Raw genomic sequence first — 25,324 nt, 5'->3', positions numbered from 1 at the left:
TGTGCTGTCTGCACACCCAACACTGGCAAGTGCAGGCATGAGCTGCCCATGTATGATGGCGGTACTGGAGTGTGTGTGGGGTCCACATTTGGGGTTTCTTTTGTCGGCCACTCTTTCAACTTTGTCAAAACACATGTAGAAGAAAAGGGATAAACCTTCCGACACAGACACAGCGTCCTGCTGTTAGTTACTTTCAATTTTCCTTTTTCTACTTATTTAAATATGTTCTAGGAAGTTATTTTCTACCACATTATACAAAAGCCTCTTGCTTTACCGCATCAAATCAACTGAATGGAGGAGGGACTTAATTGGGTAAAGTGCAGTTTACCCAATTATTCATGCCACTAGATTTAAAATTATGTTTTCAATCACCCAGAAAGTTTGTTTCTAATTGTAAATCACACAGGCAGCTCGCAAAACATAAGCAAAACAACATGGAACGAGGATCAATTTAGAAGAATAAAACACTTTGGTTTTATTAAAAAACAGCAACACAAACATTAGCTTTATATAATTATTTATAATTTATAATCTTATCAATGCTGGCCAGCTTTCTGAACATTTCCACTTGGATTGATGAGCTCCGAGTCTTTGAGGTTGAAATGCCTCATTGCCATCACCCTAATCTTCAGCTTCCTCCACAGATTATCAATACCATTCAGATCAGAACTCTGGCTGGACTGCTACAAACATGTTGGTCAAATCAAAAGAGGACTTTGAACCTAAATCTGGCAGGGGTATGGATAATTTGGGGCTTGACTCAAAATTGGGTATTTTAAATCTAGTAATAAATACCAATGTTGGATCAGTTACTTTAGAAATCACAAGCCATTTGTTGTAACATTTTAAAATGCCGCACTATCACTCTCAAAACTTTTCCATGATAAGACGATTTGTGAAAGCACCCGATCAGTCATTTCTCAAAGGGTAGAACCTATAAACAAGGGGTGCAACACTAAAAGTTATGTTGGAACATAATGTGCTTTCTTTCTACTAAAAAGTTCTCCTAAAGAGAAAAAAGTTGCTCCCTTTTAATCCAAATTCTCCATGGGAACATCATCCGTTATTATCTCTCTCACACACCCTGCCTGTTGTATAAGCTGGATCCACTCAGGACCTTTAGGTGTCCAAGATCAAGAGCCAAGCAGCGCTGGCTGCTCTCACGTTTGTGTCAGGAGGAGCAAACACAGGAGACAGCTGTGAGCGAGGCTCAAAGCGAGTTCACTGTCTTCTGAACTAATCTGCGGAAACCCAGAGAGGAGGCACCTGTTGTACCATCCTGCTCTCCGAGTCTTTGTTCCCCGCAGCTCCCCTCTCCCGATCTGAGGTCCGGAGAGCCGCAGAAAGAGTTAGGAGAAGAGGTTTTAGTTCAGGTTCCTACTTGCGCCTCGTTTCAAATCTGCGTCCCACTCGCGTGAGTTGAAGCAAACACGAATGCACAAACACAACTCTGGCCGGGCGCAGTCTGTGACTTACCTGTCCCATGTTCCTATAGCCATATTTTTCCGCTATCCGATCGGCCACCTCGGGTCCGCCGGCTATCCTGACTGCCCAGTGGTTCGTGAAAAGCCGAGCTTTGCACGGCGGGGACGCAAAGCCAAGATAGAGCGCCAGGACGCAAAGGAAGCTCCTTCTCCAAGCGGCGTTGTGGACCATCTTCCCCCCACTTTTAACCAGACTCTTCTTCTCCTCCTCCTCCTCCTCAGCCGACCAGGCAAACAACCAAACTTCTCTTCTCGCCAAGCAAGACTCTCATAGGAACACAAATATCCGGGATGAGGGGAAAAAAGGAGAAAAAGAAAAACACTCCGAGGGAGAAAGAGAGGGGCAGAGGGGGGGAAAGCTCCGAAGAGGGGAAAAAATACACCTTATCTCCAAACCTCTGCTTTCCACATGGGAGAGTTGGAAGTTCGTGTGCCCTCTCACTCTGCTCCTCTCTCTCCCTCTTTTTTTTCCACGGAGGACGAGGAGGAAGTGTGTGCGTGTCTGTGCGCCGTGCGTAATCACGCGCGAGTTGGTGCGGGTGTGCGCGCGCGCGGAGCTCCTCAAAGCTGATTTCTCTTCTCCACCAACTACTCGGATATTGGTCGCTCAGCGCATCATGCTTTCATGTGGCGAAATGGCTACAGCGCCTCCCCGCAAATAACTGGCTGACAATCCGGAGAGTAGAAACAACTACAGCCGCGGGGTTTCCCTCCCAACTCCGCTGGGTCTTAAAGGCACTCTGTTTGAGGACGCAGCAGACGCAGCTCAGGCAGAGGGGTTTAATGTAGGACGGGGGCCAACTTCAAGGACTTCATCCAGCGACACCTCCCCCGGAAAAAAATGTATTAAAATAAAATAAAGTTAGAAGTTGTTCTTTTATCACCATCTTATTCTTACTTTTTATTGTTTTACCATTTTGGAGAAACAGTTCAATAAATAAAGATAGATGGGGGCCCGCGTATATTTTGGTATTGACCCTCAGTGGAAAACCATCGAACAAATTGTTGCTGGATATTTATTTGAAAAAAAAACAATAAACTAATACGGATGAGTAGAAATCTGCATTTGCGTTGATTTATCTTTTCGTGTTTAATTGATATTAAAAAACTGCCCACTTTTTCCTATTTCAATTTCCAGACAGGCACCTTGTTAAATGACTATGCTTTACAGTGACTGTAGGGGGCGCTTTTTTTGGCACATCGAAAGAGCTTTCCCGCTTAATTTTCTTCACAAAATAAACATAAAGAAGAACATTTTTAACAAACGTGGCATTATTTTAATATAACGTTTTTATTTAGCTATTGCTATTTATTTGATTGCTTCTCCCTTCACATTTCACGGGTCGATCGCTGCACGTCAGTGGAGCATTTGCTAGCGCTTTGTCAGTGCACGTGGGATCTGTCCGGGTTCCGCTTCCTCCCACAGTCCAAAACAAAACTGTTAGTTCAATTGATTAATCTAAAATGCCCTTATGGGTGAGAGTGTGCGTGTACAGCTGAGCCTCTGTGTGTCGGCCTGTGATGAACTGCTGACCTGTCCAGGCTGCACCCCGCCAGATGACCCTTGCCAACCTGCAACGACAAGCCGTGGATCAATTGAACCTCAGTGGGATTATTCCACACTGCCCAACTATTCATAAAACCTTTATTTTTACTGGTAGAAACATTTATAAAAATGCTTTCTAATGTTTTAGCTAACAGGGCAGCCTTAGATCGAGACAAGTCTGAAATATGTTGCAGACTTGAATTTATTTACTTCAGTGGCAGATTATTAAAGTGTGTTATCGGTGAAATGGTTAAATGACTTCAAGATTTTAGCAATCTATGATTTTTTTATGTTTTCATTTTTAAAACGCTAACAGAAAAACAAACCTGAAGCATTTTTTACTTTAAAGCAGAAGTCAAATTAACATGTTATTTTTAATTTCTAATTTCTGACTGTTACTCAGATTTTTAACTTTAGGTATTGTTCTTGTATTTCTGAAATAACCTGGAACAAAGTGAACACACTTGTAGACAAACTGGAACACGTGTACATAACACATCATCTGCACACATGAAAATGTGTTATGCTCTAATTATTAGCACATCTGGGGTCTTAATAGATTTCACACATTGCACTGTAAAACCTCTATTAGCAAGCATGTCGCCTCAGTGTTTTAACACATAAAATAGAAATAATTACATTTTTAACTGCTTGATTTAGTAATAGTATTTTGCACCAGCAAATCTCGAGGTTTTCTTTCTTGGAACTAAGTCGGATTTGACATCATTTCTTATCTCGAGCTCTGATTTCTGTGACAAATTGAGTGCATCAATAGAATGCAGAAAACAGGCTTGCTATTGCTAACAATATGTATTTCTCCTTATGTCATGTTTTCAAACACCGTAGTTATGTGTTTGCAAATATACACACCTAAAACACGTTTTACATATTCATCTCCTTGAAAATAAATCCTGCACCTTTGAAGTGTCTGTTTTCCCTTTAAATTGAACCATGTTTGTCAAGAAAATGCATTTTTGGGTTGACCAGCATCCTCTATGCTAATGCTAAACAGATTTTGGTGAAGACAGGGTGATTGTGTGGGGCAGCATCTCCCGTGCTGAACATAAGCAAAGCTTTAGCAGTTGAGACAGTTTTACTGCAGGGAGATATCAAGATGAGGTTCTGGAGCAAGTGGCACTCACCCCATCCATATCTTGAAATAGCAGTGACATCCTCCAAAATGTTTACCCTGTCTACCCCAAAAGATTGGATTTCTCAGAGAAAAGCCAGAAACCTTAGGAGTGAGTAAGATGAAACACCCTGATCTAAACTCCACCAGATAGTTGTGAATGAGTTTGGTTGTGCTGTTCTTGACAGAGTTATCTTCATGGCAGAGTGACCAAAACAACCACGTTGGCTGACTTGCACCAAATGCTGCCATCCCACAGCAGTGTGGAACGAAGCTGGTGACCATCGTGAGGAGGAGTTGCCAGGCCGTTGTGGTTGTGTGAGGTTCTCCCATGAAGTTAATGAATGAAGATTAAAGATCAAACTTTAATCTTCTAGTCCAACAAATTACACCAGAAGCAGAATAAGCAGAGAGGATTTGGTCAACATCAACATCCAAGTTGGCTGCTTAACCTAAAGATGGCTTTTTCTTACACATGTGGCATTGAATAAAGGGAAATAACCAGGTTTTCCTACAGTATGTTTAATTACTACATTAAATATCTGTTACTCCATTACCTAAAATCTTGACATTATTGTCAACAAATTAATTGTTCTTTGTGGATGTTTTGCTGCCTTTGACGCCATCATAAATGAACTGACCAAACAGTTTGTGTTGCAGATGTGATTTATTATTTTAGTACCTTTAAAACAGTCTCTCAAGAATAAAGCATAAACACCAAGATGATTTTTGCTGTTTTCAGACACTAATAGAGAAAGAGTGTACATTTTTTTATTTGTCACGGGGAAAGCTAACAGAAAAAAATAGTTATGGACAAACAGTTTCATCAGTAAACAAGTAGGAGGCACAGATTACGGTTCAAATACTTCTGTCTCTGCTGTTGAATGCAAGCTTTGTCTGCCAGTAGACCAATATTGACACAGACATACCAATGTAAAGTTGAGCAAACTCTGTCCTCCACCCCAGTCATCCTCCACTGAAAACCAGCAGCACATATGAAACAGAAACATCAAAAGCTTCCTCATCTTCTATGAAGACGGCGGATCAATCAGTTTGATAATTTTTTCATGATCAGCAGTCTGTCTGGCGGACTATTTGTGTGGGCTATAAGTGGGCGCATTAATTTAGGAGGATTTGTCACCTACTAATTTCTTGACCTTGAGAACAACTCAGGTGTCATTACCACAGCATTGTTCCTTAAATCAGCGAAGCTCTTGATGTCACGCCCCTCATCACAGCGAAGATCACAGCTGACTAAATGCTGTCATCATGGAATGTGCTGCTATTATGTGCCGCTGAGCCATTCAGCCAAGGCCTTTGTTGACTGATGGCTTTTTGTTTGGCAGCAATTTTCCAGAGATGTCTCAGTGGAGAGCAAAAACTCTGTTCTGCATGGGACACAAGTGAAAATCAGCATAATAGCTCTAATTAGAGACAGTTTATTTCTGAATGGACCCCAGCATCACATTTCACAAAGAGGAGGACAAGAGCATATCATTTACGTACAGGCTAGAGACCTAAACAAATCCAGTAGCAGTTCTCCATTCGCCTGCATGCAAGTGTTTCTCTTTTAGAGAGTTTTAAAAAAAAATCAAACAGTGGGGATTAATTTTAGCATCAAATCAAGTACCCCCATCAAGACTCCTCCTTTAGTAACAGGAGTGTCAAGTTTCCATTCAGATCTTCAGTGTTGCAATATGCTGTGTGACGGCTTCACAGCTCCCCATGTTTCCTAGGGAAGAATGAACTATGTGAACCTCAAAACCATCTTTGTCTACATCTGAGAACGGAGCGGTCGCAAGTGTCAGCAAACACTCTTAGGGGCATTCCTGTGTGCATTCCAGTGTCTCAATGAAATAACAGGGTGAATTGTGAATAATGTGCCAAAATAAAAGAGCCCAGCAGACAACTTGCACCATCCAGTGAAACATTACAATGGAAGACCGGGTGGGAAACTGCACCCACACAGTTTTATTCTCTGTGGCTAATTTGTTCATTCAGTTTCTAGCTCAGCATCACAGGGGGACATCTATCAACAGAAACACGTGATCAAACAAGTCAACTCCTCTAATGTTTTTAGCCATTGTGACAATTTCTATAAGCTTTCCTCGTTTTGCAATATTTCCGTTACGGCTTTGTTTTATCATCTCGTCTTTAAATGACCACATATAACCCTTGTAACTATCAAGCTGCCTCAGGTCCTTCCTTTATACCCAATACATCATTGCGGGTGGGCTGCAAGGGGTCTTGAGGTTAGCCTTTTAACTTCACTTTGACTTTTAACCTTCTTGCTGTAGGCTCCCACAATGCATCCATATAAGCACCTGTCACTCAGTTCAGCTCTTTTTATTCCACGTCAAATGTCTTTTCTTCTTACAATTTTTATAATTCACCACATTCTATGGTTTATAAAGGCTAGTTAAACTGTCCACATACTTAGTTCAGATGCAAGACCAAAAAAGTTGCCCGTTTCATTCCAGACAATTCGTATTAATTGCCAGCAGTGGCAGACCTGAGTTCATGTATAAATCTGAAGTTTCTTAGGAGCTATATACTCCCATCTACTGGTATTCAGGGAGACTTACACCACTAAGAATGCATATTAATATGTAGTGCTTGTTTGAATCTTACTGTCGGAGTCTCCAGCTGTGCTTTTCCCATGCTGTGCAAAAAGGATTTATGAATCATGTTACATCTACAATAAATAAATACAAAAATTCATGATTTATTATACTTAAGCCTTAATTTCTTGTAGTGATGACTATGGCTTAGAGAGAAAACAGAATTCGGGGTGTGAGAAAATGTGATTATAAGCTCAATAAAAAGTGTATTTTTCAAGGGAAACGTCAGGCTTCTGAAAAATATGAAATACTTCTCCGCTGCCAGTACTTGGTTGGGTCTCCTTTTACATAAATGACTGCATCAATGCTGCGTGGCATGGAGGTGACCAATCTGTTATTAGTCTGTTATTATTAAAAAACAGTTGGTCTATCATTCTGCACAAATTCTTCAAATTATTTTAAAGTAAACTCTTAAAGGAAAAATAATCTGACTTTTAGCACATCCTTACTGTTCTAAAAGAAATATGTGTATTTTCCAGAGCACACCATACTATAAGCCGCACCCACAATTTTATTTATTTATTTTAAATAAAACTGGAAACGTACATATATAAGCCGCACCGGGCTATAAACCGCTGGTATCTCCGCCGCTCTCGGTTTTCTGCAGCAGAGGGCAGCATTCTAATAAATCTGCAATGCCGAACCATGATTGCGTTCACGCCGAGCAGTGGCTCTATTTCCTTCCTGTACTGCCGGATCAATAGCCTTCAATTTAAAAGCTGCATCATACGAGTTTGAAGAAATTTCTCCATCATGCCTGCTGTTAGCATGTGCTTGTTCTAAATGAAAATTAGCACTTTCTTCTTTGAATTCCAATTTTGATTTCCAATTATTCACTTCCTGCTAAAGAGCCCCCTGGCGGTTGAAGAAAAATCCACAGAAAAGCCGCACCGCATGGTTCAAAGCGTAGGAAAAAAGTAGCGGCTTATAGTCCGAAAAATACGGTAGTCTTACGATTCTCATTACTGATAAGGTTTGGAAATGCAATGTTTGCCTCTTACAATCTACATCTGCTTCTGTACCTCAATTTTACAGATGTCAATAAAATCCATTCACAGATCTCACTGCACTGCACCTCATCTCCACTGAATGACTTCCTACTAATAGAGCCAAGAAAATGCTCATTACCAAATATTTATAACCAAGTTGAACTTTAACAAAAAAGGAAACATCTGAAATATAGCCAGTGTAAAAACTGGGACCCATAGAGATGAAAAGATGAGACAGAAGTTGGAGCTCCAACTGCTCAGAACTTTATTTTGAGAGAAATAAGGGTTAAAATTAAATTAAAATATAAAATTTGGTTGGACAGGTCTGGTATGCAGTTTTTAAAAAGAGGAGGTATGGACACAGGGCGGGAAGGCAGCTTCCAGGGGAGGGAGCTAGACGGAGAGAAAAGATATGAAAGAAATGTAAAGAGGATGAATTAAGCAATACAGGAAGTCATGTATGAAAAAAGAAAAAAAAAAAAAAGACAGATGCAGTTAGTCATTATAAACCCCACCCCCATCTGAAATGTCCTCATGTGATCAGTGCTACTGCGCTCTCCTTTTCCTTTTTCTGTTTCTTCAGGATTGGATCATTTATCATCTTCACTCTCATATTAAATGTAACAATTTTTCCTGCAGTTTTGAAAAAAGTAAACAAAAAGTCCTTCAAAAATAAAAATGCGGCAACCACTTTATGTTCTACTATTACATATACAGTATATATATATATTTATATATAAATACATACATAAATATCTTACATGTACAACCAATTTTGAAAAGAAGGGGGAAGAGAGAACCCAAAAGACTTATGAGGACTTGGGGAGGTGGGGAGAGCATAATGCTCATTGTAAGGGTAGTGTGCCTGTTTTTTTATGTTTTCCATTTGTTTTGTTCTAACTTTACACACACACTCTCATGCAACCACACAGCCTTTTGGGGGAGAAGGGAGTGGGGAGCATTCCTCAGTTTGCCCAGTAGGGGGAGCTGCCATAGCTGGACTTGCTGCCTTGGGTTTTCTGCTGCATACTGCTGGACTGATTTCGCTGACCTGGACCACCCTGCAATGAAACAAAGAATCGTTCAGATGAGATTTCATCTCGCCTTCTGTTCTGCCATAGAGATTTTCCACACGTTTGCTATAGACGTACAATTTTAGAGGTGTACAGACAGAAGGTTTGGCCTTTGCTTACCTGTCCATCTTGTGTTAGGTGATGGTGCAGCAGCTGGGAGTGGGGTTGTTGGTGTGGAGGCAGAATGTGCAGGAAGGGGGCAGGAGCATAGCCAGGAGCTCCACCAGGGTTCATGGGGCCGGTTCCTCCCAGAGCAGAAGGCAGACTGAAGGGAGGTGGCGTCCCGGTGTGGAAGCCTTGCTTATCAAACGACTGAGGAACAAAAGAGGTTCAATTACTTGAGAACCCTGAAGTCTGGTGTCGCTCATTTATCAACAATCCTTCCTGACTGCACAAATACCCAACTGTAAATGCCTTGAGTCCTTTGCTCTGGACTCATTTATTGATACGTTTACATATTAACAAACTTGTTTTTATCTATTCTATATTCAAGGTATTCTAAAATTACTTCTACTTTCACCCAGAATGTTGAATGCTGTTAATATATATATAATATAATATCACTTATGGCTATATTTGGTTTTCCCAAATATTTAACTCCTTGGATGGAGAAGCTTATAACAAATAAGCTACTCAAAATATATTTCGATTACCCTGCTGCCAAAGAAAGACATTTTCCTAAAATATTTAAAATAGTTTTAATCAATATTATTTTAGAGATTTTGCTGAACATCAGAGGATATGCAGTTATTTCCCCTTTCACTGAGATGTTTCTTCTCATTAAGGCTGCTTGCTTTAAAAGTGATCTAGTCACAAAACTGTTTAAACAAGCAACAAAACAACTTTGTAAAAACTTAGTGTGTACCTTTAAGCTTAATTTTAACATTTGTTTGTAGGATCTAAACCTGTTTTGATTAAACTCCTTTAAGATAAAACAGAGGCGCCTCCCAATCGTAGCGCTGAAAGCTGTATATACTCCAAATGTCTAGGAAACACTTATCATACAAACATGATGAGAAACATACCTGTGTTTTGCTGTATATGGAACCTCCCATATCAGGAACTCCACCAGCAGTTCCTGATCCAGATAATCCTGGTGCTGAGAAATGAGAAAGAGAAATGAAGAAATATTTTAATGAAAGATACTTAAACCTGTAGTGAAAAACAAGAATTGGCAAAAGCTTGAAACCAATCTCTTCACTGTCAGATTTAGCAGTAAATCTTGAATTTCTGTTTCCATGTTAGTATTCCAGACGCCAGCCCGCAGGAAGAAGCAGATTAGGTGAGGAGGTGCAGCGGCACATTGTCTCACTTTTTCACCACTCTGCAATGAGCTGCTGTATCCCATGTGGATAGATTTCCATATTTCCACTGCAGTAAATAAGCAATGTTTCAGGATGCACATGTGTTGTGTGTACCTTTCCCTGGGCCGCTGCCTGCTGATTTGGCCTGTGACTGGGCAGAGCCTCCATACCCTGTCTTATTGTAATCCCCACCGTGGGCTTGAGACAGGTCATCAAAAGCTGAAGGACGAGGAACAGCACAGGACAGAAAGAGGGGTGTGGGGAATCAGAAGGGAGATGAGCAATGAAATTTATGAAGAGGAAAATGGAAAGGTGGAGAAGAAGGGATTGGAGCAGGTCAGAGAGATATGGCAACCCGACAGTGATGGAAAGTGTGACTATATGTTCAACTTCAGGAGTGGCTTTCAGCTAAGCAAGCAGGCAAATAAACAGACCACACACATGCAGCAAGATGTCCTCGTTCCTCTACAGACATGAGAGCAGCTTTTAGCCACATAGCTAGAGTCTGATGTCACCAATCTTAGAAGTATTTGCTTTGTGCAAACTATGTGCAACACTGTTTCAGTAAAAGATGCGAGAGGATAGCAATGTCCCACCTGCACCGTAGGGGTGCTGCCCGTAACTTGGCTGATGCTGTTGGTGGTACTGACTGGAGGGGTTGGCCAGGCCCATCGCAGGCTGCTTGGCAGAAGCTGGAGGCACAAACACTGTGGGGCCGTACTGGAAGGCTGAAGGAACGCCAGGCATGCCAGCGTAGTATGGCAGACCTGAGAGAGAGCAGAGGGGGAAATCAAAGCTTAGCACAATCTTAATTGAACCATTGCAGTAAAACTGTCTAATGTTTTTTTTTTATTCTGCCAGGAAAAATATAAAAGGTCATTTGTACCTTGTTTAAATGTTAGAGTAACAATTAGTTAATTAGAATTAGTACCTTTCAAACCCTGAAGGACTTAAATCAAAAGCTAATAAACTATGAAAAAGATTTTATTGTGTAGTGCTAACTTAGGTAGCTGATGTTTCATTCAGGAAACCTTATGAAGCAGGGAAGAAAAATACACATTTAAAACATTCAAAGTTCTTTCATCAATTTCATTTGACCAATCAGAAAATGAAAAGTTCATGCAGAATGTGCCTCAGTGTCACATTTGCAAAGCTTTAAAAGGTCGAGGGGAGAGGACCTGTAACTGCTTTACATATGAAAACAGACAACATCCTGCAAATGATTAACATCATCCATCTGCAGGTTCTGGTTTTCTTTACCAGTGTATCCGTAGCCAGGTGGCAGAGGCGGGTTGAGGAAAGCCTGGTTCTGTGTCTGCTGACCCTGGTTCTGACCCTGTCCTTGAGTCCCTGCCTGCTGAGTCTGCTGGGTCTGAGACTGGACCCCGGCTGTAGCCAGGCTGGTTGGGGGAGCCGGGGAAGAAGAGTCATTCCTGCCAAACTTTGTTGCCTCACCTGCAAACGCAAACACACAGAAAATCATTAACTGGATCACTGGAATATTTGTTTTGAAGTATTCTGATTGGCTGACTAAGGTTTTAGCTTCATACTACACTTCCCACTGTGCTTTTGGCATGTTTAGAAACCAACATTCTGGTGTATTTGTGTAAGTTTTTATTAAAACCTTCCTGTATGTACAACATTTCTTAAAGCAATGTGGCAGAGATGTGTAGAAGGCCTTAGTGGCCATCATGCTCACAAATTATGTTGACTTATGGGGCAAACATACAGATCAGGGGGAATATTTATACATGTACATTTAGGAAAGTGGTGTTGATTATGATCAAAGTAAACCATATTTCACTCACCAGAATATGGATTATTAGCCAGACTCTCTCTTCCAGGGATTGGAGCTGTAGCACCAGGGAATGTAACACCGTAGTAGTCCTGATAAAAATATAAAAAATAAATAAATCCAGGGTTTAAAGATGATGTGAAAAAGGAACCTATTCAATCAATAAACATACAAGATCATACTAAACTTAAGAGTGGTTTAACCCAAAAGAAACTGCACTGATGTGTATGGTTGTGTGAAGGAATTGACTGAAATAATAAATAAATTGAACAAGACCTTGAGCGTTAATAGAAACGGTGAAGTCAGTTGTGTTCAAAAACATGAACCTAATTTTTCAAATGACGTCTTTTGTGCTACCAAGTTACTGGCAGGAAGAAGAAAAAAAAAAATCAATTGGATGTGTAGTTTGTGAAGCCTAGAAAGTAAAGCAGGGTGAGTTGGCAAAAACTAATATGGAAATCAAAATCAGAAAGTGACTAAGAAAAATAAAAAGTTTAATAATTGTCATAGAAAGAGTACAATTTTTTGAAGAAAAAGCAGTTTAAAAGCAGAGACAAGTAGTTTAATTTTTAAACTGTGATGCAAGACCATCGGGATCAGACTTGATGGATGCGAATCCATTTTGTTTAGATTTGAGCAGCATGAGAAAAAGACTCACCAAAGGAAGTCGAGACTGCAGCATTTGCAAGTCTTCATATCCATAGATCTGCTGTTGGGGAAAAAAGTAATAATAAATCATCTTATGTCATGGTGAAATATTTAGAAAATCTTCAGGAATGATGCAGAAATTCATTTAAGTCTCTGCTTGTAAAAAATGACATTGAAGAGAATGAAGACAAGTTACTACAAATTGGGAAAAGAAAGTTACCGGGTAAGCAGGCAGCAAGCCACCAGGACCCATAATGTACTGGTTAGCCAGTAGCGGCGGCACTCCTTGGGCCAAATTAGGAGGAGCCTTACCTGTAGGGGAGGAAGAGCAGAAACCCACATGACCTTCTCTTTCATAAACAAGTGAAGTGACATAAATCAAGTAGCTAATTTGAAATACTGAAGCAAGTTGACTCATGTGTCCAGATAAAATAACTTACCAGAAGCGGTGGTGATTTGTGGTGCTGTGCGGCTGCCTGCAGCTGAGATTGCGTTGTTTGTGCCATTCTGACTGAGTCCTGGTCCTGCTGATTGGTGCAAACCACTGGAGGATGAAGTGGTTGCAGTAGGAGCGACAGCTTGGCTGGACGATGATGAAAAGGCATGAAGGTTGCTGTTGCTTTCCTCATTGGTCATCTGGTCAAGAGAGAAATAACCAGATCAAGTGAGAAATTCAGGACTAAAAAGAATTTGAAGCACAATCTCGGTCATAAGATGCTTAGAAACTTACAGTGAGGGAAGAGCTTGTGACAAGGGCTGATCCAGATGAGTGAGTACTGCTCATGTGACTGCAAAGAGAATAAATCTATGAACCTGATGCAAATGAAAGTTTGAGCTTTAAAGAAAAATTTGTCTTAGAAGCTAGGAGATTCAGAGATTTGTTTTCTCCACATTGTAGGATTAGGATATGTGCTTGAAACCATCATTATCTCCATGTTAAATGTCAGTATGAGTGAGCCAGCCATTACCTGCTGAGTGATGAGATGGGGGCTGAGTGGGATGGGGTAACTACAGGAGAAGGAATATGGTGTCCAGATCCGCCCTCACTTGTCATAACAGGAGATTCTGTTTTCACAGTTCTAGATGACGTAGAGCCTGGTTTAAAGAAGAAAAGAAACTTATCTTGTGTGTTGAAGACATAAAATATTTTAGTAGTGGGTGTACTTACTTTCCTGTGTGCCCTGTGTCTTCATAGCACTGTAGCCATTCTATAACAGGAAGAATGCAGAGTGTCTTAAAATTCATCAGGCCGCGGCCACATTAAACCATCAGGAACATAACAGGACCAAGTGGTTTGTATTACCGTCAGAGGAGCAGTAACACCTGATGGGACGTCTTTGCTCTGCGAGAAGCCAAGATGAGGAGGCAGCGTTCTTGAGCTGCTGTTGTCTACTTGACTGGTTGGAGTAGGAACTGAAGAGGACGGTGGCGCTGCTGCACTGGGGAGACCGAGTGAAGGGGAGGGAGTAGCACCAGGTAGGCCCAGAGATGGAGAAGGAAAGCTGACATCTGATACAGCTGAAGGTAAGCTGGTCATGTGGTCACTGTTCAAAAGACCAAGTGGGGGAAAAGGAGATATTTGAGAGAAATATTGAAAAGTATTGCTTAAAGAGCAATAGTTCAATTATGCAGGTGTTGAAAAGAATTGTGGAAATGTTTTACAAGGGCATTATGGTGCTTGGCTTAAAACTATGTCAACATGAAACCAAATTGTTTTATTGTCAATAAAGCAAGTTTAGTAAAACACAGGTGTGGCATATTAGGTTTCTGGAAAGAAAAAAAAGATTAATCTTCTGCCATATTGTCCGTACAGATTAAAGTCCTCTCTGTGTGGCCCTAGTCTCTCTGGGAAGAGTCAGAGGGTGTGGAGATTTTCATAGGCTGCAAAATGCAGTAACTAGAGCTGTGATGCTCCTCTCCTGCCCGTTGCTGCATTCTGCTGGAGGACATGGTTCTTACAGGTTTTCCCATTTCCTCCATTGTGAAATAGAAAATTCCAAACTTTCCTATAACTATTTCCACAGTGGTTAAGCTTTCAAGAAGGGGGAAGGAAGTAAAGAAATGAAGAAACAAGAAGAGGTAGGATAAGAACGAAAACAAAAGATAAGTACACGAAATTGACACCAAGAGGCAAAGAAGAGAAAGTCCAAGTTTGGTTGAGCATTTGCAGATCACAACTGAATGAATAACTACTGCACAGGATCAAAGAAAGAACATGACTAGATATTTTTCCAAAGTAAAGCCAAATTAAAACTAAAGGAGACAGTGTCGTTCCGGGTCACTTGCACATCTTTCGGGATCGTCTAGCTATTCAAATATAATAGATAGTGTGGGGGGAGGGGGATATTTGAGAGAAATATTGAAAAGTATTGCTTAGACAGCAAAAGTTTAATTATGCAGGTGTTGAAAAAAAATTGTGGAAATGTTTTACAAAGGCATTATGGTGCTTGGCTTAAAACTATGTCAACATGAAACCAAATTGTTTTATTGTCAATAAAGCAAGCTAAGTTAATAGATAATATAACAGCAGGCGTTGGGTTCAACTCCTGACCTCGACTTCTTTCCTGGTGTTTTCTCTACTCTCTGATTACTGTCAGTCATTTTTTAATGCATCAAGATTTGCAGTGTTTATCTCAGGAAAAATTCCTTGGGGAATTTATTTTAGGTAGAAACTGGTAAAAAAATAAATAAATTTAAATACATATAACCAAGACAAGATAAAACAACTCCCAGAGAAAGAATAGAAATAGTACAGAAATACACATAGAACGGAGAAATTAAAAAATAATTCCTTGTATTTTAAGAAGTTAAAGACTTCTTTTCAAAAACTGTTAGATATGCACTAGTTGAAAACTATGCTGGTTATGTTGTAGTTGAAATGTGAACTTGAATGTCATTGTGTAACCTGGGAAGACCTATTTTGACAGGAGCATGAAAAAAATATGTATATATGCTTTCTATCAACTGAAGCAAATGCCAATAGACCTACCAGAGGGTGTGGAAGTAGATTCATGACACCCATGTGAGATTTTTTATATAAAAGATGGAATTATTACAGAACATACTGGATTGCCCCAATTGAGTTAAATGTACTTTATTTTAAATTTTGGTGTATGCGTCCTACTTTGTACAACATATTTCATTTTCTTGAGAGAGAGAAAAAGAAAAAGATAAAAGTAAAATAAAACATCAGTTTATTATCTTTGGGTCTGCATCTTGTTGTGTGAACACTGTTCCCTTTAATAGCCACATACCTCACAGATCCTGACTTGGGGAACATGCTGTTCTGTGCCTGCTGTGTGGGAACAGCTGCAGGAGCAGGCATGGTGGTCTGAACCAGGGTGGATGAATGTTCCCGGGCCAACTCAGCCTGAGAGTCTGCTGTTACACCTCCAGCTTCAGAGCTGAAGTCAAGAGCTCCAAACTGAACGTTCAGACCAGAGATGTCGGCTGAGCCTGGCATTTCCACCGCTGACGATGGAATCTGAGACAGAAAGAATGCGTGTTGTAGAAAAAGAAAGCAAACCAAAATTGTATCTGTATAAAACATAAGTTGATGTCTTTCGAGTAACATTCCCATCATCCATGCAGGGGTTTGTACTGCACATTTTATGTTCTTAATAGCTCTAATATTTTACCTTTGATGGAAGAGGAGCTCTGCGTCGCTGGGTCTTTAACTGTCGCTGAGGAGGATCAGAGATCGAAAGATCCAGGCCTGACTGCTTACTTCCTGGAGAAGATCCGTCTCTTACAGGGAGGCCAGAAGACTCCTGACCTGAAGTTCAAAACAATGTTTTCGCATACAATAACAAACCTACAGGATCAGGATCATACAAGTGTCAAAAGAAGACATGTGAAACACAACACCGCCATAATCTCCTCATACAGGGACTGATAAAAACCTGTTTGCTTTATTTATTCGAGCTGAATTGTGTCAAAACTGCAATATTGTATTTATTAGTATCTGCAAAAATATAAAAAAATTTGAAACATTGCATAGATCAATGGGCCATTTATTCATTGCATCATTCCTGCTGTTTATAATCCTTTCAATTAAAAGCTACGCTCACATGTTTCTACACACTACTAATCAGCAGGTTGAAATAATAAACTATTTAACTGTTGGAAAATAATTTCCATCACAAAAATGTCATAGTGGGATAAGTAAAGGAGCTTTACCAACAGCAATGACTGAAAGACGACTGCTTTAAACCTGGAGTTTGTTACCTCTCATCATTTGTGTTAAGTAGCAAACATTTAAAAAATACCCCACCAGTTTATGGTTATTCTTCATTAATACCAAAGTCTTGTTAAATAAAATGTTAGGAAATAACTACAAAGAAAAAAACAACAACTGTGATGATCTATTTTAGGTCATTGTAGCATTTATAGTGAATATTGTTACAGTTCTGTTTTAAACGGAAAACGCCATGTAACATTTTACATATTAGACTCTTAACATCATAAAGACTAAATGTATTTAATAGTGCGTTGGTCAATTCTGTGGCTGTACCTGGTGGCGTGGGGACCTGTGGTGCGTGTGGCTGAGACAGGCCCAGAGGTTCTGTGGTGGGCAGTATGGAGGACTGCTGCTGCCTTTGAGCAAGCTGGCTGAGCACTGCAGATGGTTCTGGCTGATGCTTCATTTCCACTTCAGAGAACACAAAATATACTGTTGCAGCAGCAAGTACATGGTAAATTTAGAGCACACAAGTCCTACATTTTATTCGAGATGAACTTACAGTTTTGGGATCCAATAGGGCCATTTTCAACCCTCTGAGCCTTGGTGTCTGCAGCAGGTGAAGCTGCAGGAGCTGGACTCTGCATCGGAGGTTGTCCTGGGTCTTTGGAGATACCGCCGCTTGTTGCCAACATCTGACTGGTTCTCTGAGGCAATCGAGGCCCGTTGAGTGGTTCAGACATGCAAATGTCTGGACTTGGTGCCTGCTTAGGTGCATTCAGGGACCCAAAACCAGAACCTATGACTGAAGACTGGCAGCATAACAGACAGGACAAAATGACTTCAACAGTACCACAGATTAGTAATATTTATGAAATATGGGTTCGCTAACAGGTGCGAGTGTGTGTAGTAAGGAATACCAGTGCAGCATGTGCATAGGTGGTGCTAGCAGAAGCGGCATGAGCATAGCTGTTGGCGGTGGCATGTGCGTAGCTGTGTGTTGCAGTCCGTCCATTGTGGTGGGAGTTGGTGAACACCAGGCTTTGGCCCAAATCTTCTGCTGAAGGACCATCAACAATTGCTCCCAAGTCAGAGTCCACAGAACCTCCCACAGTCACTCCAGTCTTAGGCAGTATGCTAGCCAGGTCCACACTGAGCAGATACAGGACAAGAGAACAAAAGTAGAGGAGATTTGTTTTCAGAAGATTGGCATTTTTAAAGCCTGTTTTATAAAGATATTTAAGGTTGGACTTTGAACAGGAAGACTTACTTGTGTCCAGGTGTGATGTGGTTAGCTGGAGCAGAAGAGGCAGTGAACACTTTGGTCTCAGACAACTGTGATAGAGTATAAATACAGTCATGAGATTATCTCTGCGTATTGCTGACAGTGTAGGTCAAATGCACCTTCTTTCCAACCTTGTATGAAGTGCAACTTTCATTTCCATAAATACACAGTTACCATTATTTACCAAGATGCTTTCATGTCATTTTGCCCCTGAGCTGTTTTGCTTCATGGCAAATGTGGTTGTGTCATATCAGGCTTTTGAAATTACAAAAGGTCCTGTCTAAACCAGGGCTTGTAACCCCCAGAGGGAGTTTTTGTACCAGCTTTGATGCCCAAAGATTAGAAATGATTCTCAATATTCTACTCAGTCTACTGCAGGAAAATTGAGTTATATGTGTGATCCTTGTGTATCCCCTAATATTCACCATCTGGACCAAAACAGTCCTCATATTTACAATTTAATGACACTATGTCAGATTAGACCACTTTCTCCAATAGTAATGAAAATATTCTGTTGCCAAACAAGAAATTATGCTGTTGTAAATATGACAAGACATGATTGAAATTGCAAACTGAAACAAACAAGAGTATAAAATTGCAATGGTACTATATATTGTATTGATAGTTCATCTCATTATGTCTTACATCCTCATTCCATTCTTCTGAAGTCCAGTCTTCCAGATTGCCACGTTGCCATGTTCCTGACAGAGAAAGGAAGCAAAAGCTGTCAAGTTATAAACTTGTTGTTTTAAGTTTCCTTCAACTCTTCAAAAATGGTTTTAATTTTACCCTGAGCTATATCTCCAACTCCAGTCCACAAGAGGCAAAGTTCTGATGTTTTTAGAGGTATCCTTGCTCCACCTGAATCAAATGTCTGAATCACACCCTTTGCATTTAATCAAATCCTGCAGAGTCCTGGTAGCGATCCATTCATCAGATTCAAGTGTCTGTAAACAAGGTGGCCTCTAAACTCTGAGGACAGTGGCTCTGAAGGACTATAATGCTACACCGTAGTAGTACATTTATGTCTTGTAGTATGGATCTCAAAAGCAGTGAGATTGTGCTACTAAAGAATAGACTGATACCACCAAACAAAAGGACACAACTATTGTAAAAACATGAGCAAAATCTGACTTTAAAATGTGGAAAATTAGTTTCTATAATCTTATTTACCAGTTCCCTCAGTAGTTTCATTGCCCTCCAATCTGTCCTGGTTGGCTCTGGAGTTCGAGGTGTAGTCAGCAGGATTAAAAGTGCTGGAAGAAGTAAAAAGTAAATTACTCAGAATCTAATATTAAAATACAAGATCTTGTTCCAGCAGATAGGGTGTGAATTTTGTTTTGTTTGAATTTTTCCTCTTTCTTGTACAGTAAATGGACAGGAGATAGGGAGCAGGGATAAGGGGAGGACATGAGGCAAATACCCCAAAATCACACCACATCCATCAAGAACCACAGCCTCTGCAAATGGTGCCCACGCTTTAAGAATTGAGCCATCCAGTGCCCCAGGTGTACATATTTTAAGAGAGCTTAAGATTTAATTCAATGTTTTATCAGTTGATGCTGAAAACAACAATTTTAACAGGATTTAAGTCAATATTCTTACCCCATTCCTTGTGAAGAGAACCTGTTTCCAACAGTTCCTCTTCCTCTCCCACGGCCCCCGACTCCTGAAAGGAAAAAAGGAGTCTATAAGTCAATAAGCTAACTGGAACCCTTCAACTTTAGTTTCTGTTTAAAGACTTTATGAAAAAAATACAATAAGAACAAAAAGAAATAAAATGAAATCACCTAACAATTTCGACCACTGAGAATACAACAAATCAGGGTATTTGTCCAGTAAGTTTGGTAAAAGCAAACAAACTCTGGATTTGTCTGCATTCAGTAAGAGGGTTTTATTCTAGTGTACCTCTGCCTCGTCCCCTGCGCCCACGGTCAGACCCTCTCTCTCCAGGAGTCACCTCAAACCCATTCTCCTCTGAACGACCTATGATTCACCCAGAACAAAAATAAATAAATTACAAGAAAACTGCACACACAGTCTACATTATTCAGCATTACATCATTTTAACATTTTATACCTTCACGACCTCGGCTGATTCCTCTGCCCCTCCTGTTGGACGCTCCACGTCCACGGCTGGCCTCCCGTTCTCCTTTCTTCTCCCGGCTTTCTTTTAAATCCGAGGTTCCTCCCTCTTTCCCCATACTACGCTTCTTTCCTACAGTCTCCCAGGAGTTCTGAATAGCAAACAAAATCAATGTTGGTGCTACAAAGAACACTGTAGAGGAGGGTGTTATATCATGGCATTTTCAACAATTGTCACTGTATTTTTCTTGAAATCCAAACGTGTGCTAATCACATTTTCTACATCCTTAAAAATATGACAGGATCTCTAGAAGTGTGTTTTCAGGATAGTGTCACTATTGAATCACATGGCATGACTGTTGTGGTGTAAACATAGAACATTTCATTAAATATTTCCAATGTGGTACTAAACAGCAGGTATCCAGTCTTTTGGCCATAGCTTTATTTTTGTCCAAGTCCACACTCAACTCCCCCAATGACACTAGTTTGTCTTTAGCTGCTATGCATATGACTTCAGTGTGTAACAAAGAAAAAGGCCCTTCGTGAAACAGATTACTAGTGCATATATGTTCCGAGACTTAAAAAATAAAAAACTAAAAGGCTGCATGGAAAATTCAAACAAAAATAAAAACCTTTTTTTAAAAAAAACAAAAAAAACTGTATTATGTGATTAGAACAAAAAAAAGAAAAAGCTAGCCAGAATGTCATTATTTTTATCTCTGTACATCCGTGTTTGTGTGTGCTCTTACTGTGTCGGAGGGACTTTCAAGCAGAAAATTGATGGCTCTGTTTACATCTTCATTGCAGTCATGGAGGGCTACTACGCATTCATCTTGGGTCTTTCCAGTTACCTCAATCAACTGAATGTAAGGGAATCAGAATTAAGATGTTATGTTTTATCATGAACTACAACAATGTTATTTGTGTTAAGGAGCTGTATGAATCTAGACTACATTACTCTTTATTTCCTACCTCTGCATGAACATACCTGTTTGACCTTGTCTTCAAAGTCAGCATCATTATTATCATAGATCACCTGCGCTAAACGCATCTGCTCTGCTGTGGCCTGTAAAAAAGAAGCAAACAGAGCTAAGCAAGAACAGCAAAATGTGGCTTCTTGTCTTAATCAGTTAAAATGATCTTTTTTGGGGGTTCACTGATTAAGGTTTAGTGGCCATTTCTTGATCTCAGCTTCTAAAAGCTTTGACCTGCCAATACACATTTTATGCAGCTTGAATTTCTCTTTAAGAAGGACAAATGGAATAAGAGAAATCACAAAAAAATATTTTAAGCCTTCCTGCTACAAACATGGTTTAAGTTTATATCTGAACCAAAAATGAACAAGGTTATGCTAACATAAAACAAAGATCAAACGCTTACAAAGTTCACATTTTAAACTATCTTTACCGTCTTGTATTAGCAATTTGAGCAGATACATTAGTACTTAGAAGCAACAATCAGTGATTTCCCTGAAGAATGTAGACCCTGACCTTAGTTCAGATCAACAAAAAATATCAATATTTCCACATTCAGCGTGTTACATACAGGCGGACACAACAAGCTTAAAGTATTTTTTTAAAAAGAGACTGTTGTATTTCAGCCATGTTATTTGCTTAAAAAGGTCTTTGTTTTGCTGCCTGAAAAATTAAGTTCGATTGTAAGTACTTTCTTGAATCTCAATGTGTCTCCTGATATTTTTTCTAAAATATTTTTCCAGTAACAGTATCCACAAAAGTGTTGTTGTTAGCACACCTGATGGCGATCAGACAGGGTGCGTTCAAGATCAGATATTAGAGTTTCTGGCTGACTGGTCACTACTCGGGGCCCATCAAGTTAAAGCCTGGATGATTCTGGTCATCAACCATTTTATTTGGTGAATTTTCATGTAGTTTTAGAAGTAAATACAATTATAATTTAAAGAAAAGAGAAACAGTCAATATCTCACCTGTATCTGTTTCTGTGGCTGTGTTGTTTGGGTGGTTGTGGGCAGCGTCTTGTCCCGAGTCCCTCGGGCTGGATTGCTGACCACTGAAGTCATCATATACAGTATATACAAAAAAAATGTATGTACAAAATAGAAAAAATCTAGGGGAAAGGGAAAAAAGTACAAATATGGTGATTGAAATTAGAGTTTATAAAAAGGTAGAAATGAACAGCTGTGTCTTTAAAAAAATGGCTCTGGGTAAATGCGCAATACTAGAGCTGTACACTTGATATAGGCAGACTGAGACACACAGTTATATACCATGTAAGACTATAACCCCGTATCTGTCGCCCCCCACATCCACAGTTAAATTTAGCCAGCCAAGAGGGGACTGTCCGAGTGTCATCTTACAGCTCTCCCTCCTGTCCCCACTCAAAAATACCGTCAGTATTCACCAATGTTTCTTATCGGACGGCATAGATATCGTTCCCTTTGTTGAGCTACAAACCTCTACCGCAAAAAACAAAACAAAAACGAAAATAGATTTTCAAAAAGCAAAGCAGAGAACTGCTATGTAGGACAAAATTAGTATTAATTGAAAGCACAAAAACAAGAATTACGTCACACCTTTTAATAGACCATAAGATCCAGAAAATGTTACGAAATTGCGGGTTTCAAATGACGTTGCAAAAATAAACAATCCAAAAAAATAACAGTGGGATGGCTAGTCACTGATGAAAGTTGGAAAGCAAAAATCACGTAAACGTTACATGGTGGGTGTATTGTCCGCTTTAAATCGATTCCGAAAGTTATGTTGTTTTTTTTTAATCTTTCGACCATAGAAATAACTGAAATTATCCGACGTTGAAAAGCGCTCAAATAATAAAAAAAAATACAACAGAAGCTGAAAATACAGACCAACGTTCAGTCGAGCTCATGATAGCTGTAGCCTAGCGAGCCACTTGCCTTTGTTCTTTCAACAATCTCTACGCCATTCCCGAGTCTCCGCTTGGAGAATATCAGCGCAATAATTGTACGGTTGGTCCGCGTGTCATAAAACAACGACGCTTTTGTTTTACAGTCACCAAGGAAGACAGGGGGGGGAAACAAACAGACGCGTCAAGAGCGACGACATACCCCTTTGTGTAAACCCGAGCGAAAAGCTAACATTAGCAGCAAGCTAACACTTGTAACGAAAGCACCACAGTGGCGTGTCTCCTTAAGATTTTTGTACTTACAGGACCCAAATATTGCTTAATTTACTTCAGGGACCGCGGATGGCAATGGCTCAGTCGAAATTTAAGTTGCCCACAAAACTACAAGAGTAATGAGCGGCTAAACGCTACCAGCTCCGGCATGTGAAAGGCCTTTTTCTCAAATGCAATACAATGGTTCAGTTTGGAGAGAGCCTCGCGTGTTAGCAAACCACGGAACAACCTGTTCAAGTCGAATTTACACACGTAGAACGTCAAACACGAATTATAAAAGAAAACCAAACTACACAATAGAAAACATTTGTAATTTTCAGACGGATTTTAAACATAATTCACTTAAAAAAATCTGACTTTCTTTTACCTGCTAACACGCTTTCGCTCAGCCAGCAGGCAGCAGCAGATGTGTCACGTGATCCACCGCGCCGTTGTTTAACGTAAGGAATCGGAGCTCCACAAACAAACATTACAACCAATCGAAATCATCTACCAGATCACGTGGTACAATGTCGCAGCACAACTCGCGCGTAAGGCGTTTGATGATATCAAGGCTTTACATTATATTTTATTCAGTCAGTAAATGCACGAGTTATGTGAAAAAATTAGACCTCGTATGGAGCCCTTTCGGTTTCTTTTCAGCCAAATCTTAATGTATCGTTATTTTGTTATTTTAATGTATCGTTAATTTGTTATTTAATACAAATTACAGCACATCATTAAGAGAATAAAGTATCTAAACTATTAAAATGTAAGAGAAAAATTTCTGTACATCATAATTTTAAAAACTCACCTTTTCGAGTGAGGGGGTCAGTAAACGCATGTCCACATCCATTCGCAGTTAAAATGCATAAGACAACACAGATGTATGACACCATGCACATGGTTAGAACTTTTCCCTCAGACATGCCCTGTTTAAAAATCTGATATTTAGTTTCATATTCTGCTGACTGCCATTTTCTTTCTTTGTAAAGGAAATTGGTTGCAACATTTCCTCTTGAAACATGATTGGAAAACAAAATTTTTATTTTTCAATAATACAATTTCCATTTACCATAGACAAAGTGAAGTCCTATATATGTCCAGATTGTTAACGTCAAATAAATCTGACTTTCAAGTTGACCTCAAATATGAATACAGTAATTAGATTTTATATCTGAAATGAAGGCCAAAAAAGATTATTTAAAAATTACTTTATGTTTGATCTTTATACTATACCTATATAATATAAAGCACTTTTTGTTAAAATGTAAACCACTGACACCATATTTAAACAAACCAAACAATTTTAATTAAATCTTCAACCCATCTTGCAAAAGATATTCTACCAAAAACCTCTTTGTCAGAAACTTGAAAGACATTAGTAAAAAATAAATAAATAATAAATATTGGAAAATACTATTATCCATATTAGCATGATACATGATTTCATTCTGCTTGATGTCCCAAATACTGGCAGAATGTAAACACCACCTCGGTGGTCTACTCTGGACAAAGAAGATGTTTGAGGTTTTGTCCATTTTAATTAAAATTATATTAAGTTGTAGCAAGACATGCTCAGGAACATCTGAGATGACATGACCACAGATAATAGTAAATAACTTCATTATAAAAATCAGCCAAAGGTTTATGGAACACATTTTAAAACAAATTTATCAAAATTATTCACTGCCTTCAGACACATCTAAACCTGAGTGAGTTCTTTGCCACTACAACAACTTCAGCTGTCCTAGGACTGGGTGTCACTTGAGTTAGGAGTGTGTTTATAGAAATGTTGACAATTTTCAGTCAGACACTGACGTTGAATGAGACCCTGTCTTCGAAACTTTACTGCAGCAGCTCAGGAATGGAAACTCACTCTGTGAAGCTCTCTATACACTCCTCAGCTAAAGTTTGGAGTTCTGTAGCTATTAACCCTGCAGAAAGTTGGTGACCTCCACACAATATGTCCCTCAGTCTTGGCAGACTTGGTTCTGTGATTTCAAGAGGCCTACCACTTTGTTACCGGGTTGCAGCTGGAGAAAATGATGCAATTCTACAAACTCCCACCCTA

At 39.7% G+C, this 25,324-nt stretch overlaps 2 protein-coding genes across 8 annotated transcripts in view; both read right to left on the bottom strand.

The window, feature by feature from the left end:
* pcsk5b (proprotein convertase subtilisin/kexin type 5b) overlaps positions 1 to 2,230 on the bottom strand; it is a 93,113-nt gene extending 90,883 nt beyond the window's left edge. Inside the window, exon 1 of one of the 5 annotated variants that reach the window (XM_044112605.1) lies at positions 1,477 to 2,230. In XM_044112605.1, coding sequence (XP_043968540.1) covers positions 1,477 to 1,656 — 180 coding nt within the window. In that variant the 5' untranslated portion in view covers positions 1,657 to 2,230. The remainder of the gene's footprint in view (positions 1 to 1,476) is intronic. The other 4 variants (XM_044112602.1, XM_044112600.1, XM_044112604.1 and 1 more) reach the window with 4 other exon arrangements.
* Positions 2,231 to 8,010: 5,780 nt separating this feature from the next.
* Positions 8,011 to 23,736, bottom strand: LOC122828755 (ubiquitin-associated protein 2-like). Of its 3 annotated transcripts, XR_006370265.1 has the most exons (30): positions 23,639 to 23,736; positions 22,085 to 22,224; positions 21,128 to 21,205; positions 20,889 to 20,999; positions 20,135 to 20,291; positions 19,963 to 20,040; positions 19,660 to 19,723; positions 19,228 to 19,310; positions 18,700 to 18,755; positions 18,040 to 18,104; positions 17,690 to 17,921; positions 17,332 to 17,581; positions 17,103 to 17,240; positions 16,228 to 16,364; positions 15,844 to 16,073; positions 13,893 to 14,133; positions 13,758 to 13,797; positions 13,558 to 13,684; positions 13,320 to 13,377; positions 13,030 to 13,225; positions 12,810 to 12,901; positions 12,600 to 12,650; positions 11,955 to 12,033; positions 11,407 to 11,601; positions 10,743 to 10,913; positions 10,261 to 10,365; positions 9,868 to 9,941; positions 8,963 to 9,154; positions 8,682 to 8,830; positions 8,011 to 8,162 (listed from the first exon to the last, which is right to left on the bottom strand). XR_006370265.1 is itself a non-coding variant. In XM_044112598.1 (29 exons), the coding sequence occupies exons 2-29, from the start codon at positions 22,178 to 22,180 to the stop codon at positions 8,735 to 8,737; spliced, it is 3,492 nt and encodes a 1,163-aa protein (XP_043968533.1). In that variant the 5' UTR covers positions 22,181 to 22,224; positions 23,639 to 23,736; the 3' UTR covers positions 8,011 to 8,734. The 3 variants fall into 3 exon arrangements, 2 of the variants coding, with proteins under 2 accessions (XP_043968533.1, XP_043968534.1); XM_044112598.1 differs by having other exon boundaries at positions 8,011 to 8,830; XM_044112599.1 differs by lacking the exon at positions 10,261 to 10,365 and having other exon boundaries at positions 8,011 to 8,830.
* Positions 23,737 to 25,324: the final 1,588 nt, after the last annotated feature.

This window comes from Gambusia affinis, linkage group LG03 (genome assembly GCF_019740435.1).
Source record: "Gambusia affinis linkage group LG03, SWU_Gaff_1.0, whole genome shotgun sequence".
Taxonomy (NCBI): Eukaryota; Metazoa; Chordata; class Actinopteri; order Cyprinodontiformes; family Poeciliidae; genus Gambusia; species Gambusia affinis.
This window is presented reverse-complemented; position numbering and strand designations above follow the sequence as displayed.